At 38.2% G+C, this 21,610-nt stretch overlaps 1 protein-coding gene across 1 annotated transcript; it reads left to right on the top strand.

The window, feature by feature from the left end:
* Positions 1–3,352: 3,352 nt before the first annotated feature.
* Positions 3,353–9,806, top strand: SLC7A13 (solute carrier family 7 member 13). Its single transcript, XM_005445413.3, has 4 exons — positions 3,353–4,076; positions 6,613–6,744; positions 8,448–8,812; positions 9,561–9,806. The coding sequence occupies exons 1-4, from the start codon at positions 3,353–3,355 to the stop codon at positions 9,804–9,806; spliced, it is 1,467 nt and encodes a 488-aa protein (XP_005445470.2).
* Positions 9,807–21,610: the final 11,804 nt, after the last annotated feature.

A 21,610-nucleotide genomic window follows, 5' to 3' on the forward strand; every position in this document is an offset into this window, starting at 1 on the left:
TGTTCCATTGCTTCTTTATCCTTGGTGAATGTCAGCAACAGAAAGCTTTTTCAGAGGCAACACAGGAGAGTTATTGAAACTTTGCAAGCCAAAGTGGTTTCTAATTTTTGCTATATCTTCTCCCCTTAAAAGATTTGTGATGGTGCAGTGATAAGTCAATACCATGCTTGAAACACTGTAGTTGATTGAAAAGGAAATAAATAAATGCTTTAAAATCTGACATTGTTTAGACAGATGGGGTTCTTTCTAGTCCATCTAATCAGTGAGTGGATCATAAGAAGGACTAGTGAGTACACGCAGAAAATTCTTGACAAGATTGAAATCGAGGCTTCTCATCCAAGTACATTGAAATTCAGTTAATCACAATTACAAAATATGACATATCGATTTTAGGCAACAAAAATACTCTTCCATTACTTTTCTAAACTGGTTTCTTTTCAGTCTAGAGAAACTACAGTGACTGAAGGTATCATTCCTGATAAGAATTAGCTAGTTGATAATTAAAAACTTGACATTGAAGGCTAAAAGAATTTTAAAAGAAAATTTAAAGGGAAGGTCCTAAATGCTAGGAACACTAGAAATGATTAGCTGAAGTTTCAGCTTTCAACCATAGCTGTTACATAGCACTCTCTTGACCTCATTTTAGCTGGCACTCAAGAGAAATGTCGCTCCCTATTGACTATAAAAATTGTGATATTTTGGCGTTTTATTTTGATGATGATACAACCTTTTGGTCTACTCCATGTATCAGGGGAATCTTAGGCTTGTCTTACAGATGTGTCTAGGTTATTTTAATCATTTATCTTTGCCCTATATCCAGTGATTGAGTCTCTGGATACTGTCATCAAAGTGAATTTGTCCAGGTATTGAGTACGTAGTTGGGTGTGAGGCAGGAGACACTGACGTATGACACCCTGACATAATCATACAGACTGTGGCAATTTATCCTCTTAGCCAGAGGGAGGAGTTTGACATTTTACAGAAAAACTGGGACGTGAATATTTATGGCATGCTTCAGAAGGCTCTGCCCTTACATATTAAAAAAGAAAACAGTTTGGCTGAAAACTACCTGTTGTTGTGTAACCAGCTGTATTTTACTAGGTTCTGCCCTGGTAATGCTCATGTTAGCGTGCTGTTGCCAGAATGTCAGTTTTTGTTGGATTTGTAGGAATGTTGTCATTACCTCTGCTCTTACTTCCTCCTACTCTGGCAGCAACACACCGAAATGAGAAGCATACTTTGCATGAATCTCCAAAGCATTTCACTGAAAGTCTTTAAACATTTATCTGAGGTAGGCAGAAAGCACATGCAAGAAAGTAGTAATCTCAGTGGGGTTTTCTGAAATTGGGCAGCTTTGTCAGAAGTAAAAAATCCTTATTAATATGCTGCTTGGGAGATTTTGGAAATGCTTCTGTTGTACAACAAATTAATGTACTGTAGGATGAACAGTGTAACAAAATCAATTGCATCTGTACTTTAAGCTGCCATTTAGTGTAATACTGATTTGTTTTAAAATAGTAATCCAAATCCAGCTGTACATGGCTGAACACCTAAAATAAAGAGTTAGAAGATTGTGGGATATCAAAAAATATATGTGCCTTCACAGAGAAGGAGACTTAGAAAAGGCACGGAAATTAAACAGGAAATTACATATTTTAACCATTTAAAACATTTGTCACACTTAAGTTCCGATTAATGAATACTGGTGAATAAATATTTGTTTTATTATGAATTATTCATAATACATGGTAAATGCATACTTAAATACATATTGCAATTTATAAATTGAATAAATGCAATTTAAAATGCATGCAAATTTTTATAAATAGAGGTGTATTTCATGTAGAACTAAATTTTTGTAGTCTGTAGGACTTGCTGTTTTTTAAGGTGAAAGTATATAGTTGTCCTGGTTGTGGTACAATGATTTGCAGAAGATGGAAGAATTGTCTTATGGTTAAAAGCTTCTCTGGAGCTGTGGATTCTGTCACTGACCACGCTGCACAGCTTCTGTGTGCTGATGGAAACCTACTTTAACCAAGTCATTGAAAAAATTAAGAAATAACAGTCTGTGCACATGCCTACTTTAACTAGAGGTCTTTCATATGATGACATATTACGTAAACCTAATTTTCCACACTAATTTATTTTGCATTTGAGTGAAAATCATGCTGTTCAGGACTTACCTGAAGCACTGTGTCTTTCAGGTTGGACCCTGTAAAAGCCATGAGTAAATTGGTTCTGCGACTTGACTGGCAAAACGTAAGAACTATGTAGCTACTAGTTGGGCACTTAACAACCCTTAAGGTATATGCTTAGCTTCTTTTTCAGTTAGTTTCCTTCTTTTTGCCCATTTTCCTCTATATCTCTTTAAAAAACACCAACATTTTTCTTGGGGCAGAAACCTGCGGCAATGATATATCCACATCTGATTGAAGAGAAGCTCCTTTTCTGTATTTTGAAGATAAAATGTACCAACGATTGGTAAATACATAGAAAAATCAGTGGCTGCACCTTAAAAGGCACACACCAAACTGGTGGGAACTTTCAGCTTTCTGTTCCACAGCCGCCATACAGACAATGGAAATGGTCGTACAGCCCTTCCCCTCAGTGCAGTGTCCAAAGATTGATACTTGCTTAGGAAGTGCTTGGGTACTACTATAACGATGAATGCTCAAGAAAAGCTGGGAAAAAAATTGGTAATTTTTTTTCTGGGGCAGTGTTTGATCAGTATAAACTAAAAATTAAATAAACAAGCTCCAGTATACCCATTGAGTGATGAGGATTTGGCAAATCATACTGGCGATGACTGGTTATCACTGTTCATTTTATGTATTGATGGTGGAAAAATAGTACAGGCTGTTCAACTAATGCCCATGTCACTGTCAATAATGTAAGGAGGGCTGATTTCTTTCTTCAGGCTGCTATACCCTTCCCCTTTCCCTAGGCCTGATGCAAAGGTCACATTTACCCACCTCTCGCAGTTGTCTCTGAAGACACGTAAAAAAATTGAAATCTGTTGCTGATAAGCAGATGAGAAATGAGCATTTACTGTGCATTATTCGTTACACCATTTTCTGTAAAAATACCTCCAGACCTTAATAAATTCTGAAGTACATATTAAACCAACATGTACATGATTTGCCAGTGTTTCTTTAAGTATTTGGTTAATCATCTTCACACAGAAGGCATCAGAACCCAAAGTATGCTTTTATTCTGAATGATTAAGCCAGGCTTCCTGTAACATTTCACTAGCAAGTAGGACCATGACAGTCTGCTAAGAACAAAGCGAAAGGGCAATACATGTAATCCAGCCTCTGGAGTCATATAATCTGCTGTGAAAAAACAGAAAAAAATGGGGAAAGGAAAAAGCAATGATCCCAAAGATGTGAAAAGAAAAGAAAAAGCCAAGATAGAACTCAAAAGAAATATAGGTTATTTAGATGGGGTAAGTTTTATTATAGGATCAATCGTTGGGGCAGGGATCTTTGTGTCTCCCACAGGAGTGCTAAAGCATTCCTTACTCAATGTCGGCGTTGCGCTAACGATCTGGATTGCGTCTGGGCTGGTCTCTCTGATGGGTTCCCTCTGCTATGCGGAGCTGGGAACTGCGCTGCCCTTCTCTGGAGGAGAGTACAGCCATATTAAAAGAGGCCTTGGATCCCTGCCTGCCTTCATGTTTATCTGGACGTCAACATTTACCAAGCCAGCTTCGAATGCTGCTCGTGCCTTGCTGTTTGCTGAGTATGCCACCCAGCCCTTCTACGGCATTTGCCCTGCACCTGAAGCACTGAAGAAATGCTTGGCCTTGGCCGTTCTCTGGTCCCTGGGCGTTTTGAATGGCTGCAGTGTCAAAATGGCTGCATGGGTGCAGACAGTTTTCACTCTGCTGAAGATGATGGCCTTGTCTGTGATTGCTGTCGGTGGCGTAGTGCTCCTCGTTGGTGGGGGAAAGGAGAGTCTGGCCAGGTTTGAGGATGCATTCAGCTCAGAAATGCCCAACCCATCAGAGGTTGCTGAAGCCTTCTTCCAAGGACTGTACGCGTATGGTGGCTGGTGGTCCCTCAATTATATGGCAGGTATCTCACTGTTCTTTAGATTTTGTTCTGCAGTTGCCATTCTTACTATGTTCCTCAGCTCATCTTGATAGAACTTGTTTCAAGACCATAGGATCTCATGTTTTACATGAGTCCTGTGTTTGTTGGAGCTGGTAGAAGAGGCATTGTTGGTCTCTCTAGGGAGGTTTCTTGCTTCTTGTGGAGTCTCCAGAATCAGACTGACATTTCCGGAGGAGTACAAGAGAAATCAAAATAGTTAATTTAAAATCTCATGCATAAACTTGGGGTTTTTTCATACTTTAAAAGGTTACATTTTGTCTCTCTCAGTGTCAGTGTCAGTGCGTTTTTAGAAAAGAATTAAGGTACCCGTGCCAAGCTGCGTGCACAGTAAGGACCAAATTAAAAAAAAGATGAATGATTTATTTGCATTTAAATATCTGTACCTTCTCTGAGGTTATGCAGCTGGTTTGTACATGAACAAAGTCACTTTTAATTGTGTTAAAATATTGTAATTTTATGGAATATATAGGGTGGTCAGTAATCACTTCTGTGGGAAAATAGGAGTTTTGTACAGGAGGTGAGGAAGAATCTAAGGGAAGTAGTATAAATCCTTTCATATATCTTGTGTTCAATTTTAAACATTCTAAACCTTTTTGAATATCTGTTTACTTTTTCTGTGTCTGGTGACACGTGGCAGTAATAAATAGGGCAGTTTTTCATGGAAGCTGCAGAGATAATGTTCATAATGTTAATTATGCACATCATGAGTTAAATGAACAGTTTAATAGTATCATCAGATTTATAGAATTGAATTGTAAGCAACTGGATGTTGCTCTTATATCTTTAACTCTATTTATCCATTGACCTCTATCACATGTAAAACATTAAATAAAGTGAATGTGTGAAATGGATGACACAAAGTTCAATGGTGAGAACAGTGTGAAAAGTGGGTTAATGTTTAAGAAAATGACTTAGTATTCCAGCATTACAATATGCTGCAATAAAAGAAGTTATATATATCAGCAAAGTATAATTTTGAAATATTAGGATTTCCTTAAATGGAAACATTTAGCATTTTAAGCCCAAGAAAATAATTTTAAAAAATTGGTAAAATATTAGTTTTCTGATCAGTTAGCAGTAATAATAAATAGGATACACTGGGCAGCACAGTTGTTTACACAGATGCAACCTGTGCAATAGTCCCCTTCTGAACTGAATTTCCTATTCTTTAACAATAACTTCATTCCTGTGAGCTTTGGCTACAGCATCAGGTGCCAGCTGGATGGCAGGACTGTAATGAGCAACAAAACAAATGGAAAGATAAATTTAAATTGGCAATTTTGGTGATTGTCCTCTTTTGGGCTCAAAATTACAAAGTGTATTTCTTACATTTGAAATAAATCTCAAATTCTTGGATAGTTCATGTCTGAATTTTACTGTTGTGCTCATTCAGTCCCTCTGGCTCTGCGCGCTGCAGCTGGCGCTGGGGCCAGCTCAAAGCTGATGTTCTGAGCAGGAGACAGAAATTATATTTGAGGGCGGAAAGGGATTTCTCTCCCCAAAAAAGAGCTTAAGTAAACTGCACATTTGACTTTGCACTTCTTCCCCCTTGTGAATTATTGATTGGTAATACTCAGGAATTCTTCTTTAAATGCTGAGGGAAGTGGGGAGGGGAGAGGGAGCGAGAGGGAAGGGATGAAGGACTGAAAGAGATGAGGAAGACCCTTTTTGACTGAGATGAGGATGAATTATTAGGGTTCTGGAAACCAGCTTCGTCTTTTGCTGGGACGATCACATGATCAGAAATGTTTGTGAGTGCCTCAGTTGTTCAGCGGCAAAAATTGGAGTTTTTCCTTATTTGGTAAGAGTAGTTTTAAGTTAAGATGCCAGGCTTAGCACTAAAAAGTTTTCCTCTTCAATTTATGCCCTGGAAAATACAGTAGAATCCAGCTGGGAATGGACCGCTTTTAAAGCCACTGCATTACTACTCTTCTGTCAATACCTCCAGCCTCTCCCTTTACCTTGTATGCATTTCCTGATATAAGGGCGAAGAGAAAGCTTTTGTGCAGAAATAGGAAAATACACTCAGAAAGTTTCTCATCGGGTCTCATAAGGTGGTGTAAGAATAAATAGTCTTGCTTTAGACTCTCATATTTAAACTAGTGACTTAAAAGTATAGCTACTTGAAAATTTCCTACCAAATCGATTTTCTAATGTAAATCAAATATGTCTTTAATCAAATCAAATCAAATCAAATTTATCAGTCCTTTTGTCATTTTTTTATCAGACCTCCATCCATCTCTCTTCCCAGGTAGTTAAAAAAAAAAGAAAGCTGAATAAGAAAAAAAAAATGAAAAGAATTGTTTAGGCTTCTCTCATAAACTATTTGATAACCACTGTAGGACCTCACAAGGAACTTAGCTTAGCAGCCATGATTAGGGGTTGCGGCAGGACTTCGGTATCAGTGTTGTCAAGCTCTGTGCAGATTCACTACTAAAACACACTTGCAGAAGCCACACTGCTTGCTTCATTAATCTTTTTAAATTGTGTTTTTCAGAAGAGATGAAAAACCCTAGCAGAAATATCCCCTTAACTGTGATGACTGCTGTTCCTGCAGTAATTATTTTTTATTTACTGGTGAACATCTCATATCTGACTGTCCTAACACCTAAGGAAATTGTCTCTTCAGGTATGGATTTGACATTTTTTGTTAAAAAGATATGGTCCATTAGCATACCCATTTGATGTGAATTTACTGGGTTATTCCTGCTGATCTAAGTTTTCGTTCTAAGTTTTAACAGAGGATTCTTGTTTAATTTTAACTGTATGACACAAGTTGGACTGAATGCAGAAAGAATTTATTATGTGCTGAAAAAGTTGGCTTATACCTGCACTGTCTAAAAAGAAATCAGAAGTGTATTAAAACCTGGAAAATCAGGTGGAGATCGGGTCCCTGTTGAGCATAGAGAAGACCTTTGTTTTCCTGTAGTTTTAATCCTCTCTTCTTCTTCCTCCCCTACCTCATGGTGTCTCAGGCTAAAGCTGTTACTGTTTAGGAGGTGAACAAGTCTACCTTTAGTAGCTAGCAATATAGAAAAGACTATGGACGCAAAAATGTAACCATTTTGTGGGTGGGTGGATTCATGATAAATATTATGAATCCTTAGAAGAGCCTATACAAAAGTCCAGTGTATGTAAAGCCTCTCTCAGATCTTGTACCAATAAGCTGCCCATGAATAGGTCCAAGAGGGGCTGTATTTCTCCGTGATTGTCCAAACAGCACCTTTTAAATACCACTGTAATGAGACTGAGCTCTTAGACCTTGCCTCCAGGAGTGACAAAAAACATACCATCATTTGGATGGATCAGTTAATTTTTTTCCTGTGAAAACAGCTCAATAACATAAATGGGAGCAGTATAACTGTCACTCAGCAGCCCTTTATTATTGCTCAGCCATTGGCAGGCTATGTGTTGGGAGGGATGCATACATTTTCAGAGCCACCCTACAATGAAAGAGGCAGTGAATACCAGGGTATTTGTGTATAGCAGCTGCCCAGCTGGCATGACCAGCTCCAAACATCCCAGGGGAGCTGTGCTTATCTGTGTCAGCTGAGGAGACAGCTTTACAATTATATCTCTTGTTTCAAACGTTGCTATGCATTGCTGCGGTTCTTATTCTTTCACTATGGGTTTTTTTTGGGCGGGTAGTAGGTGGTGGGGTGGTGTTTTCCCCATCTGTAATTAAACTTCCTATGGTACACAGGTCACTGCAAGACCTATATTCCTCATAGCTATTGGTTATAGCCCCACTAAATATTAGTCCTCACTACAATATGGGCTATAGCTAATTTCCTAGCATTATTGAATGTCTCTTGTTCAGAAATAATCTTTTACCTTTCTCAGTTCCACCCAAAGCAAAACCTCATCAATAACAAGCTCTCTGACCCATCTCTGCTCATACGTGCACTCGTGTTGGCAATTCCCTCATAACAGTAGATCATGTCACCACTGTGGCCACACTGGGGACTAATGCATTCATTTTCCTTCTCTGCATGGCCTTGCCCATGTGTGCACGTTTGTGATTCATGGCAGTGAGATGCAGCTTGCTCCTGCTGGGCAGTCCATCACTATGGTATTGGCCCCAGCAGGTTTACCTGGCTTGCTCTGGCTGGCAGCACTCCTTCTTGCTGTCACCCCCCCACCCTGAAAATTTTTAGCTCCTGAATTAAATACCCTTAGGGTTCCATTAATCATGTTTGACTACTGTAACAAAAAACCCAGGCATTGCTGGTAAATAATAGGTGTTTCTTGTATTTTGTTTTGTTTCTGTTGAGTCTGTTAGTAATTCAAAACATGATGCCTACGCTACACTAATGCTTTGCTTTCTTGCAGTTGCTGTGGCAGTCACTTGGGCTGATCGAGTGATCCCTTCTGTTGCCTGGATCATTCCTCTCTCTGTTGCTGTCTCAATATTTGGTGCCCTCAACAGCAGCATGTTCACACTAGGGCGATTAAGCTATGCTGGAAGTCAGTCAGGACATCTACCTGTTTTAATATCTATGCTTAATGTCCACTCCTGTACTCCAGCACCAGCCATGATTTTTTCAACCACCATCGCATCCATTTTTATCATCCCCTCTGACCTTATTACGTTAACAAATTACTTTGGATTTTCTGCCTGGCTTATGATTGGATTGACTTGTGCGAGCCTGATTGTACTTCGATACCGGGAACCTCATCTACATCGACCATACAAAGTAAATGGAAATAAGTTACAAAATAGTTTTACAGATATTTTTGAGTCATGGGTAGCATGCAAAAGTTACAGGACAAGTGCAGGTAAAAACTGGATAGTCACTTCAAAAATACAAATAATAATCACAATGTTTAGAGCCTTATTCAAAAACTTGCTTTATTGTAGAAGGAAAAGAACAAACAGATAATCTCTGCCCCAGAGAGCTTGCACTTAAAAGCAAGAGATGAATATATGCAGAATGGGGGAGACGTACAAACATGAAACCATACCAGTATCAAGCAGTAACCAGAACAGTGTGGGATCCAGGCTGGCCATTCATGGTTAATTAAACCTTCATCTACTCTCATCTTTCCTGACACAAACTCAGACATTAACGATATGTTTAATTTCCTCTCAACCTAGCTTTCAGAAAGCTGGGTTAGGAGTGTATGATTGTTGTGAAGTCTTCTTCCAGGCATCGAACCCTGAGTTTCTTTTAGAAGTTTGTAGTATCATGTGTGGACAAATGGTTTTCAGGTGCTACCTGTCTCTCCACCTTAACAATAGAAGACGTCTGAACAAGTGTTTTAGAAAAGATGCCTATCTTGTAGGCATTTTGAGGTCAGATGAATCTTGTCATGGGTGAGATTGCAACAACATGAGAAATGGTGCTCTAGTGTGGCAAAGAATGCATTATTACTCTTATGAATGAGGCATATAATCACGTGGTCAGTTTATTTCCTAAACCAGTCTTTTTCTTTCTCTTGCAGGTGTTTCTACCAGTACCATTTGTGATGGTGGCAGTGTCTTTCTTCTTAGTTTTAGCTCCCATAGTCTGGTCCCCAAACCTGCAATATGTTTATGCTTTCTTGTTTATGCTGGGAAGTCTTATTATTTATTTACCTTTTATACATTATAAATTGCATTTTGCATTTCTTGATAAAATTACTTGCCACTTACAGCTCCTGTTGGAAGTTTCTCCTGCTGATGGATCTGCAGAGGGCAAATGTGAATAATGGCAAATGTTTAATCCCAGTACAACTAAAAACCAAGAGACAATTTTGTTTAACTGAGATTGTAGAAGGTACACATTAGATTTTAAGTGTGATACATAGGTGTGCATGCATGTGCATGTATTTATATGTATGCACATACATAGATGAATACACATATATTGCATACATATATACATGTGTATATATATGCATATGTATATATATATGCATATGTATATATAGACGTTAGCATAATGAATGTATATATATTTCTGTGTGTCTGTGTGTACACATACATATATGTAGGTGTTTATGCATACTTATTTAATAGGTGCAAAGAATCTCTCTTAAAAGGTAAAATCTGTAAAATGCTGTCATGCTCCTGAAGGCACAGTTAAAGTTGCAATGATGGAAGTAAGACTAAATTACAGCACAAATAATTACTGATATTATTATATAATAAATGAGTAAATACATATTTAACAGCATCATTATATAAATACACTTTTGGTCTCCAAACTAATTTATCTGCATTATTTTTAGTTTGTAGTCAAGTTTATTAGAACTTCTGGTTTTAAAGGCTTTATACTTCTGTTCATCTGCTACCTCTTTTTTCTGAATTTATTTCTGATAAAAACCTTTGAAGAACGTCATAAAATTGTCTGCGACCTTTCTTAATCCCAAGAAAACCATACATGGTGCATTTCAGCTATTTTAGAACAATATATTTAGAACATACAAAATCAAGATGAAATGTTATGAAACATCAAATAAGGCAATGAGAGCTATTTATCCTCTTTATCACAGCAAAACTAAAGATGTATGGATTACTTTACTAAATTGTTTACATCTTGGCATTAATATTACCTTGTTCCTTTGTTTCTTGTCAGTGTTACTGAGAAATAAGAGCTTTTTTAGCCCCCCTCCCCTCCATTTTTATTTTGTTTATGAAAGCCAGATAAATAAATTATTTTTTATTTTGATAATTGGGCTATATTAAGTTTCCTGGCATCTAAACTTGAACACAGAGAACCAGTACACAAGAAACACCACATACTTAGATGATTCATATATTAATATATGCTGTTACTTTTGTAATTACAATAAAACTACATGTGTAAAGTGGGTTTTCAAATCTGTCTATTAAAGTTCAGCAATATAACCCATAGATGGCTCCAGACTAACATCTCTCTTACACTGTGGTATTCTGGCTTGCTGGATGCTGCATTGGTGAGAGAATTTGTTTCGCAGAGTATTGTATTATAACACTTCTAGTAGTATGAAAAAAACCTTGCTAGAATATGCAATTCTCTGATATATCAAAAAGTTAGAGTTGAGAATGATAGGCAAAGACTTTATACACAGCTACCCGAAGTATAGGGTACACATCCAATAATGCTGGGAACTGAAGGTTTAAGAGGATTTGACTTTGCACTGGAACAAACCCCCAGACGAACACAAGTTCTTGAAGAAAATGGCTTTTCTCACAGCTGGTGGTGTACACAGAATGGAAATTTGAAGTAAAAATTAGACCTTTCCAAATGCCGTAAGAAAAGTCTATGCAAGTAAGGAGTGAAGTCAGTACAGTTGAGCTGGAGACTGGATCCTGCTGAAAGCAAGGCAGGAATCAATGTTTAATTTCAATGAGTAGTGCTATCAGAAGAGCATTTATTTTGCTATTTAGATTTTCAAAATCACAAGTCTTGTCAAAATTTTATCAGAGTAATATTTTAAGAACTGAATTCTGATGAGTATTGAAAGGATGGAAGGATTTTATTGTGACTAAAACACCAACCAGGGATTTGTAAATGCAGGTGTGGTGCCTAGCAGTGCCACAGGTTTTCAACTGATCTTGAACAAGTCACTTATGTAAACCCATGTTTTAATATGTAAACAAAAATGAAAGCCATAAGAAAAACAAAAGTGTGTAGAACAATTAATATTGTGTTGTAGACCGCATGGTTAGAAAAAGCAGGCATCAGGGGGATGTTGCTCAACTGGATGTGTAATTTCCATGTAATTTCTTGTCAGTAGATCTACTTGAGCTTGTTTGTACACTTGAATTCCTTAAGGAGTTGGTTATGTAGTGAATACATGTGTCAAAATGTAATTGGAGCATGTATCAATGATACAAACTTTGAATTCAGAGGTTTAGCAGTTTCAACAAATTAGGGAACTCAGAAGTCCCGGTGAAATATATTATGAAATAAATTGCACCTATGTATCTTTTTATAATATGAAGTAGATAATTTTTCTATGGCACATAGAAACAGGCATGCACATGCCCCACAGTTTTAATGGTTATTGCCAAAGGATCAGCAAAGTTGCGAACACTTAGAACACAACAGGTCAGAATGAAAACTGCCCATGCAAACCCAACCTCCCCGCTCTGTGAGGGCACATTACAATGGCCTTTGATTATCAGATCATAAACTATTCTTTCCTTTCCTCATACACTGGATTGAATGGATGGTGGCTAGATAATTCACTATTATTTTCTTCCTATTTCAGTGTGTGAGCTTGCACTTTATTTATCACTCTGCTCGGATGCTGTTCTCAATAGACATTCTTAATTTCTTACAGACTTTTCTATGGCGTTCCCATTGAAGCATCTGAGCATTTCACAAACAACTAATAATTTGTCTTTGCTCTCATGAGCTGAATCAGCAGTATCATCTTTGCTTTGCATAAAGTGAATTAAGCAGATGTGTAGGTTGCACAACAAATGCAATTTGTGATGTTCCTTGTGATCCGTCAGTTCATATCAGGCACCTTGATGGAGAACCATTGATGGAGATTCAGAACCAACTGTGGATGTTTCTTTATTTTAGGAAGCAGGGCAAAGAACCAGAGAATTGGTGAATATACACTTTGTATAGATATTCACCCTCTATATAGAGAATTCAGTTCTTCCACATCTTTCAGATGGAAAGAAGGGAAATATGGCCAAAATAATTCATGAACTTTGGATGCCTAAGATGAGGTACCTTGGACCTGATTTTTCATAGTAATTAAAAAGTTCAGAGTGCCTATAGTCTTCTGGAATTAAGTTCCAAGAATAGTAAAAAAAGGAAAGAAGGACAAATTATCACAGTCATTTTGGTTTTGATGAATAGCAGATACCCTATAACTCAACTTCTGACTGTGGGTAGCTGCAATTCCTTTAAGATAGTCGATGAAATATTAAATTACAACTATGAGAGTTTAAAATTCCACCAAATCAAGCCCTGAGGATTTAAGATGGGGTATAGAAAATGAGAAAAACAGAATTAATGACATTTTTTAAAAAAACATTTGTTTAAATCATTACAGTATGACCTTGGAATTTTATAGGGGAAGAAAAGTTTGAGTTCTTCTGGGCAATATTCAGATTCCTTAATCCAGCAACCCTTCTGCAAGTGCCACCTCGTTCACTATGTCAGATTCCATTTGTACAGCAAATGAGGGATTGGTCACTCACATTTAGTGTCTTCTTCAACACAGACCGTTGACTTACTCCCAGATCTGGGTGAGATAGAGGTCTTCTGAAAAAGAATGCTCTCATTAAATAACCCGCTGTTTGGAAAGGGACACACACAGCTGAGCTCAATTAACATTATAGAAGTGATCTTAGATATGGTATTGTCACTTGATGTTCTCTTAATGCGGCCTTTTTTTTTGCCTGTTTAGAATGCTAAATCACAAAGAATCGAGTACAGTATTCAGTTTATATAGACTTTATATTGTTGCTGGACCAATCCCCATTTACAAGCACTAAGCATAAAGGAACAGAATTCAAATTTATAACTCATATTAGCTACTCTGGCTAAGAGCAATTCAATATTTTAATATTATAGCTTGTTTTCAGTGACACTAGTTGGTCTCACCTGCTTTCCTACTTGGAATATATCTCAGAAAATGCTATATAGAAGTGTGACTGCTTTAGTACTAGACTATATCAGACATTTATTTAAATTTTTAATTTATTTTTTTACCTTTGACTTTATAATGTTAAGCTTATGCATACTTGCATGTTTCATGTTTCAGAAGTTCATCCTTACAAAAAATAAACTTAAGATGTGGATATTTGTTTTTCAATACCGTACTGGCCCAGTTTAGCATGCAACATCCCTAGGTGTTTTTGTAGGTTCCTAATGCAATATTTGTATGTATGTGTGCATTGCTTTGTTGTTGTTAGTTGGTGTTTTTTTTTTACCATTATCTCCATTAAAAAAACCCCATAAACCCCCAAATGATTATGTCTTATTTTAAAAATTACTTGTTGTTATATATCCTACTAATTCCATGTGTGCTAACTGCTTTACAAAAAAAAGAAAAAAATTACTGAGGCAAACCACAGCAATTGTACAGAAGAAATGAAAAAAATCAGCGATTTACTTCCCTTTTCATAGTGTTAACCTTGATTTCAGTAAAAAGATAATCAACTAAAAATGAAGTTGTACATTTTTGTTTCTGCCTTGATGTGGTGACTTTTGGCTGGAACCTCTGGTTTACACAGGGGAGGATTGTGTGAGGATGTGTGAGGAGCTGCCTGTAGCCGTTAGGCATGGAGGGGCTCAGAACTTCTGACTTCTAATCTTAGGTTTGATTGCTGCGCTGTGGATGTTGCTAAGGTTCCCCGTATCACAGTTTCTACATCTGCTAAAACAGAAACAGTTGCGTTTTAACAGCTTACAGGTCAAAGAGTATTTGCTTGTCACCTTCTCTTCTGGAGAGTCAGACATAATTCTTGTCATTATTCTTTATGACTTTTTCCAAGTGAAGGGGGACCCTGAGCATCCCAGTTCTTACTGGCTTGATTTGGTGGGGTAAGAGCTGTGTGCGCATCAGGGACTTTGAAGCTGTTTCTGTTCTGCTTTGGAACAGGAAATTAAACAGTTTCAAATTAGCAGGTTTGGATAACCTGTATCCGACAGGTTTAAAGGCACCATTGAGGAGCTTGACTATTAATGTTGATTTTCAATAACTCTTGCAACACAGGGGAAGTATCAGGAGAGCAAAAGAAAGTTAACATGCCAATATTTAAAATGAATAAAAGAGATGACCCAAGTAATTATAGGCTTGTCAGTATGACATAAATCCTTGGAAAAATAATGGAACAGCTAATAAGAAACTGAATTAATACATAATTGAAAGAGGGTAGCATAATTAATACCAGTTCATTTGTGTTTATGGAAAATAATCCTATCAAACCAGCTTCACTTTATATTTTCTGTAATTTTGGTTGATTAAAGGATAATAATGTTGATGTATAATACTCAAACTTCTTTACTTGAAATGAGATAAGAAAAGTCTTATGAAATATCTTGAAGATGACAAAATCAACATGACACACATTAAATGCTTTAGAAACTGGCAAATGAGATCTCGGTTTAACCTGTGAAAAGGAGCCCCACAGCGATCAGACTTTGATTCTACCGTTCAGTGTGCCTGTCAGCGGTCTGTAAAAATGGAGCCATCGCTGGAAAAGTTTATACGTGACTGAAATGGAAAATGGCAAACAAAAAGTTAAGAGGACAGGGTTTTGGTCAATTACTGAACAGGAATACCGTGTGGAGATGAGGAAGTTCAGAGAGGCAGCTGGTAAAGGCTCTCTGGCAGAGAGAAATAATGCATGGAAGAACTTGCAGGAAAAAATATTTTCCTATATAATGTAGATTTTTTTATTCATGAATGCTTTAGCTAAGTATCCAAAGAGCCACAAAAATCAGGATTCTGTGATCAGCTGGGCAGAAGCAAAAAATATGCTCTGCAAAAATTACCGTCATATGTGTAACAGGCAGAACCACTGCCCCCTTTCTGGCGGCAGCAGGCTGTTAGATCAGTTTTGTTGCCGGCGACCATGAGAAGTGATCCACAGTTGTCGTGAAAGGTCAACTGAACTGAGCTTCAGTGAGATCCTGCTTCTCTGTGTTGCATGGGCAGCAAGGCTTAGACCTCCTCTGAAGAACTGGTTCCAGTTGTCTCTCCACAACAGGAGGAGTGGCTGTGATTTCTCTCTCAATCCTTTCCAACAGCAGACAGTTAATGACAGAAAACCAACCATGCACGATGGCTCGAACTTGGATATTTTAGCTTAGCCAAATGGAAATTTTTTTAATTGATGCCAAGCAAAGTATTACTAAGTGGCTTTTAAATTTAGCAGATAAAGACACTGCAAGATCCTGGACCTCAAAGTTGAAGCAATTCAGACTAAATTTGAAGTACATATATACATTATTTTTTTAGGCTCAATATGTTCATTCAGACCTCGTTAAAAATAAAATTATATTCAGGAAACATGAAAGTAACTTTTATTTCTCCCGTTTCTTCTTAATCCCTTTTTGCAACAAGTAAGTTGCAGCCTTTGACGTACTTTCCAGCAGAAATTTCTGTCAAAGCCATTGCTATCAATGTTTAAAACTTTCTTTTATGCAGCACATTTTGACAGGTCTTATGTTGTTTTTTTTTTCCAAAATTGTCTAATCATTTCACTTTGTGGTCTTGAGCTCCTTCTAAGCCAAAAAGGTTATGGCATCATTTTGAATTTACTTTCAAAAGCTGCTGAGGATAAACACAACAGCTGCCAAAATGTGTCAGTTGAGTTAGATCATATGTATTTCAGTCTTTGCAAAAGACGCCTTTCTGATCTGCAGTTTACCCTCATAGCAGACAGTGGTTGGACTAAGTTTGGCAGAACTGCTGCGGCAAGTGCATGTGAAATACTCAAAAAGTCACCCAAACGTGAAAACACGCAGGGCACTGAATTGTGGTTTTCAGCTTTGTCTCCAGCATAAGAAGTTTTAAAATCTGCTGTCAGAAATGGCATCTCCTCTGTGCGTTCATTGCCATGCAAGTTTACTGCCTGTTATCTTACACTTGCTAGTTGATTAAGTTTTTGTTTCCACTAATAGTCAAGCCTGGGTAATTGTTCTAAAGTGTAAAAAATGCATTGCTAGAGGTATTTCCCTTCTGGATTTGTCTCCTTTGACTTCCTGGTTTGGTTTTAGCTCTTTCTTTGTTTGCTGTTACTGAATTTCTGTTCACCGTATAGATTTTACTAAACTGACCAAGTCATTACCAGTTCACGGGGGGGACTCTTCACTAAAATCATTCTTTTTTTTTTTTTTTTTTCCCAGTTTATTTGATGAGATTTATTATGTGAATCTTTCTTCATTTTCAGTTAAGTGAGGACGATCAGCATTCTCTGAGGGCGCTAAAACTGGACTTAGTATCAGCAGCAGTCACACAAATGATGTAATGTAGAGTTCTTGTAGGGTGAAACAGAGGAATTTTTACTTGGACTGCAGAAATTATATTCCAAGTCTGACCATGGCATCACTCTAAGGAGTTATTCTTAGCTAGTTATGTGCCAAGGCTTCTAACATCTGCAAAGCAGCAATTCCCAGGAGAGACACCCACATCCTAGAAACAAGATTAGTATTTCTTGTTTTGGATGGGTGATACAGAAATTCATATTTCAGTGTCTACGCCCAGATTATTCAGCATGCCTTATAGCAGCAACATGCCATTTCATTACCTGTGATTTTCCTCAACTTTGTCAGACCCAGAGTATGTCAGGGATAGCTTTGTGGTTTTGCTCCAGGCTAGATAAAATATTTTAAGGAGCCTAAGGCCAAAAGGTGATACATGAGAGACTCCACTAGGAATACAACTGCTGGAGGATACATTCTTGTTCACAATTACATTTTGTGTTTTACTGGCTTTTACTCCATGCAGCGTATGGTGTGGTAGTTTTGTGTAATTCCTGTTCTTGGAATTTAAATGTAAAGTAAGACAAAGCTAAACACTTTAAAAAATTGTAACCTTATTGCATTGTTATTACTACATTTAACTTGGGTAATCCCATACATAGTTCATAATCACTTTCCCAGTGCAATGGAAGAGTGCATTGCATTTGTGGTATGTGATTGTGCTTGCAATAATTTGACTTAATATATTTCAGGGAAAAACTCTGATTCTTCTTGATTCTCTTAGTGTCATCCAGGTATTTTAATATGGGCTTTTTTCAGCCCTCTTCCTGTAATCAAGGTAATGCCTCTGTTTTAGTTGGGGGAAACACTAAATATTCTCTGGAGCTGAAACCTACTGACACATTCCTTGCTTAGTATTAACTTCAGACTTACTAACTTTAGCCGTACAGCCTTTGAAAAAATTGCACAATCGGAAGAATCAATATTTAGGGCATCATCACTATAAGCATAATTAATCTTTGGGGTTTTATATATAATCAATATCAACATTAACTGCTAGAGATGAGGCTTTTCCTTAAGGGGAAAAAAAAACCCCAAAACAACAACTGATCAGCTTTTTAATTGATCTTTTAGTCTGACAAATCCTCATTTCCTGAAATGCTTGGCAACATATGGTTCTTACTCAACTATTTGAAACCAGGCATTTAATTTGAAGCCTAAATTAAGGTCTTATGTTGGTTTTGCTCTTTATTTTCAGAACTTGCATGCATAACAATACTGGCCAGATATTTCAATAAGTTATGCAAAATTATGTCTATGCTGAAGTGAGTGGCAGATCCACTGTAAAGCTGCAATCAGATTCGTAACCTTAACTGGGACCTAGCTGAGGTGCATCCAGTCCTTGATCATGTCACAATATTTCTTCTGAAGATCCTGATCAAGTAATGCAGACCTGGGGGTCGGTTTTCAGAAAGGTATGTTGAGATCTTGGCATCATGTGGAGATGTCTGGAAAAGTTTTAGATGACCTGCCACCATGATTTCTGCATCGTCAATGGTGCAGCGTAGCCACCTTCAGCTGAGAGCCTCATAAACCAGCACCTTTGGGTAGGAGGTGTCAGCAGCAACCCTCAAAGGCAAGGGCATGTCTCAGATCACAGTTCCCTTTGTGTCTGGTCTAGTGGAAGCATCTCCCTTCACTGATGGTTAACGTAACAGTCTTCAATTAAGTGCTGAAGGTCTTTCATCAGAGAAATCCATCAAGAGCAAGGTGCAGGAGCTTAAATTCAGCTTAAATTCTTCCATTTAAGCAGCACTGGAAACAGAGGAGCCTCTTTCCTCTCTGATCCCATATTGACTGGTTAGAAAGCTCACAGATTTAGTCTTGCAGCCTTTAGCTGTGCTTTCCAAGTGCTCTAGACAGTAATCTAGAAAAAGAAAAAGCCAATGAATTTACCTAATATAGGTATATATATTTACATATAGGTAATAATAGGTATATAGGTATACGTATACCTACATATACAATATAGATATATTATATACCTAATAAAGGACAAATTTACCATTTCTCCAACCTGTCCATACCTTTTCAGCCACTTAAGCTGAAGGCTAGGTGGGTATCAGTACTTGCATATTCCTTGTCTGGGACTTCGTGTGAGGGCCAGGCAGCCTTCATCTGCACTGGCATGGCAGTGAAGCCCTCTGAGAGGAGGTGTCCTGGGACCAGTGGAGGTGCCAGGAACCAGCAGCCTTAGGTAAGTCACCACAGCCGCAGTTCTGACCCCATCCTCTGTGCATTTGTTATAAGAAGTGTAATTTCCCAGGTTGTGATCTAACACCCGCTGAGGTGGTCAAACAGTTGACAAATGAACGGTTAATTCCCTTGGAGCCAGAAGGCTTTTCTGCTCCAGACCCAAGCTGGGATAAGCTGAATTTAGTGTAAGCTAACAGTGCAAAACAGAGATCAGTGATGTGGCAAAAGAACAGGCAGAAAAAAACCTGCAGGTAACCGCAGAGTGATGCTGATCAGTGAGCAGCTGGCTGTGAGCTGATCTGAAGCATGTAAAAAGCGAGAAACTGGGAGACGAGCAGGAAAGCAGCGTTTATCTTTGTCTGCTGGGTTCCAATACAGCGTAAGAAATCATCATCAAATAAAAAGCACCAATGTGAGTTTGCGAATTCAACTTTAAATTAAAGTAGGACTATATCTGAGGCTTGCTGGAGTGAAATCCCAGTGAAACCAATGGGTAGGCTGCCATTAACACAGCAAGGTTTTATTTCTTTATGGGCTTGAATCATACATAGGATGGAAGGGTCTCATTTGAACTTTCATTCCACATAAATGTTAATGCATTTAGGAACACCCTGCCTACATTTTAACTCCTTGAAGATCCTCTGAGGTTGTTTTCTTAAGTTTCTAAAATATTCTCATTAAATTTATTAAAATGAATCTCTTAGATCACTTTCATGTATTAAAATGGAACATTTGTTCCGTCACACTGTAATAATCAATTAAACCAATTAAACAATGACATTTTTAAAAATTAACCTGTTTCAGTAGTCTCTTTTGACACCAGATTTTGTCTCTTGAAAATTTTCCTTAGGGTATTTTTTTGAGACTTTTCAGCTTCTTTCCTCTTACTGTGCTTGGATGTAACATTTCTTCTTTTCAGTCCCTTTGCGCACTGAGGACCCACAGTAACTGCTGCAGTATCCAGTACTCCAACACTGCTCTGCACGCCTTCCTGCAAGCAGTAGCTGCTGTAATCTGCTCTTGGACTGCATGACAGCATACGATTCTCAGAAGGACAAACTGAAAGCTTGTGACACAAATACACTGATCAACACCACTAATAAGCCTTTTTTTTTCCCTGTGGCCTCTCTGACGGTTTCAGCAGCCTGAGTTGGAGTAGGAGCAGCAGCTTTACCTGAGCTTTTTTTTTTCTCCCAGGATGTGGTGTCCCTGTAGTCCCTTAAGCACCCATTGCAGGTGTGTTGCACCGCTTCGTTGCTGGAAGCCAGCTGGAAATCTGCTGCTCAGGGAGCTGCCACTTCCACTGACATACGGGGAGCCTCTGCTGGGAAAGCTGACTTCACTAGTTTTACATCACCCACTCGCTGTCTCTGTGTACAGGGTGTTTTGGAGGTGAGAATGGAGCAGAAAGCTTCAGGGCAGCTCTGATGGCCCCATAGATGCTCCTGGGCCAGTTGCAAGGCTGCTGCCCTGGAGCGCCTGGTGCTGGAGCTCTCCATTTAGAGTGCCTCGGCCTCCAGCCTGCACCTGCTTTTCTGCTCTGTGATTTCTGTTCCAGAAAAAACTTGTAGCACATTTGCCAAGGCTTTCCTAGCCTTTGTCCTCCTCATCATAATCAGTTTCACCCTTGGAGATGTGATGCTGTTCTGTAAAAGGGGCCAGGCCAGATTTGTGTCACTGGTGACTGCTGCCTCCTGTGAGAACGTTGTTTTTTTAAAGGGTGAAGGGGGTGGAGAAAGGACCCCTCCAAGGGCTTCGGGCAAGATGACTGTCCTGTTAAATCTCCACATTTCTGGCTCATCAACTTGAAAAGAAACAAAGCAGGGAGTCGCTCTTTTGTCTTTCAACATGTGTAGAGAGAGAGGTGTTTCCCCCTTCTCAATTGAACCATTGGCTGCCAAGGTATGCCAGCATGGGCTTGCACATCATCTCACCACTATGTGAGATAACACAGCTAAAGTAAAGCTTAAACTTAACATAGCGAAAATTATGTTGAGGGCCATTTCAGCCCCTATTACCTGAGAAATGGTAGAATTTATCATGTAGAGGCATCATTTTGCAATAACTTGCCTAAATTTTGCAGAGGTGTGAAATAATAACGTCAGTGAAGTGTTTATTCTTACCAGTGCCACTTACTATGCACTTGCGGAAGTATTTGCTTTCACCTGAAAGAAGTCCGTGACTCCAAAATCACAACAGAATAGCATCATATGTTTTCATTTTCATTTTAAAATTATTTTGTCTTGTTCTTATCTGCACCTCTTTTTGCATTTCCTATGTATATCTGGCAATTGAACTGCCTGGTAAACAGCTAGTTTTAAGCAAACATTGCAGTGTTTAATGAATTAAATTAATAAATGAATTTTTAATTTTCTG

Source organism: Falco cherrug, chromosome 3 (assembly GCF_023634085.1).
Source record: "Falco cherrug isolate bFalChe1 chromosome 3, bFalChe1.pri, whole genome shotgun sequence".
Classification (NCBI taxonomy): Eukaryota; Metazoa; Chordata; class Aves; order Falconiformes; family Falconidae; genus Falco; species Falco cherrug.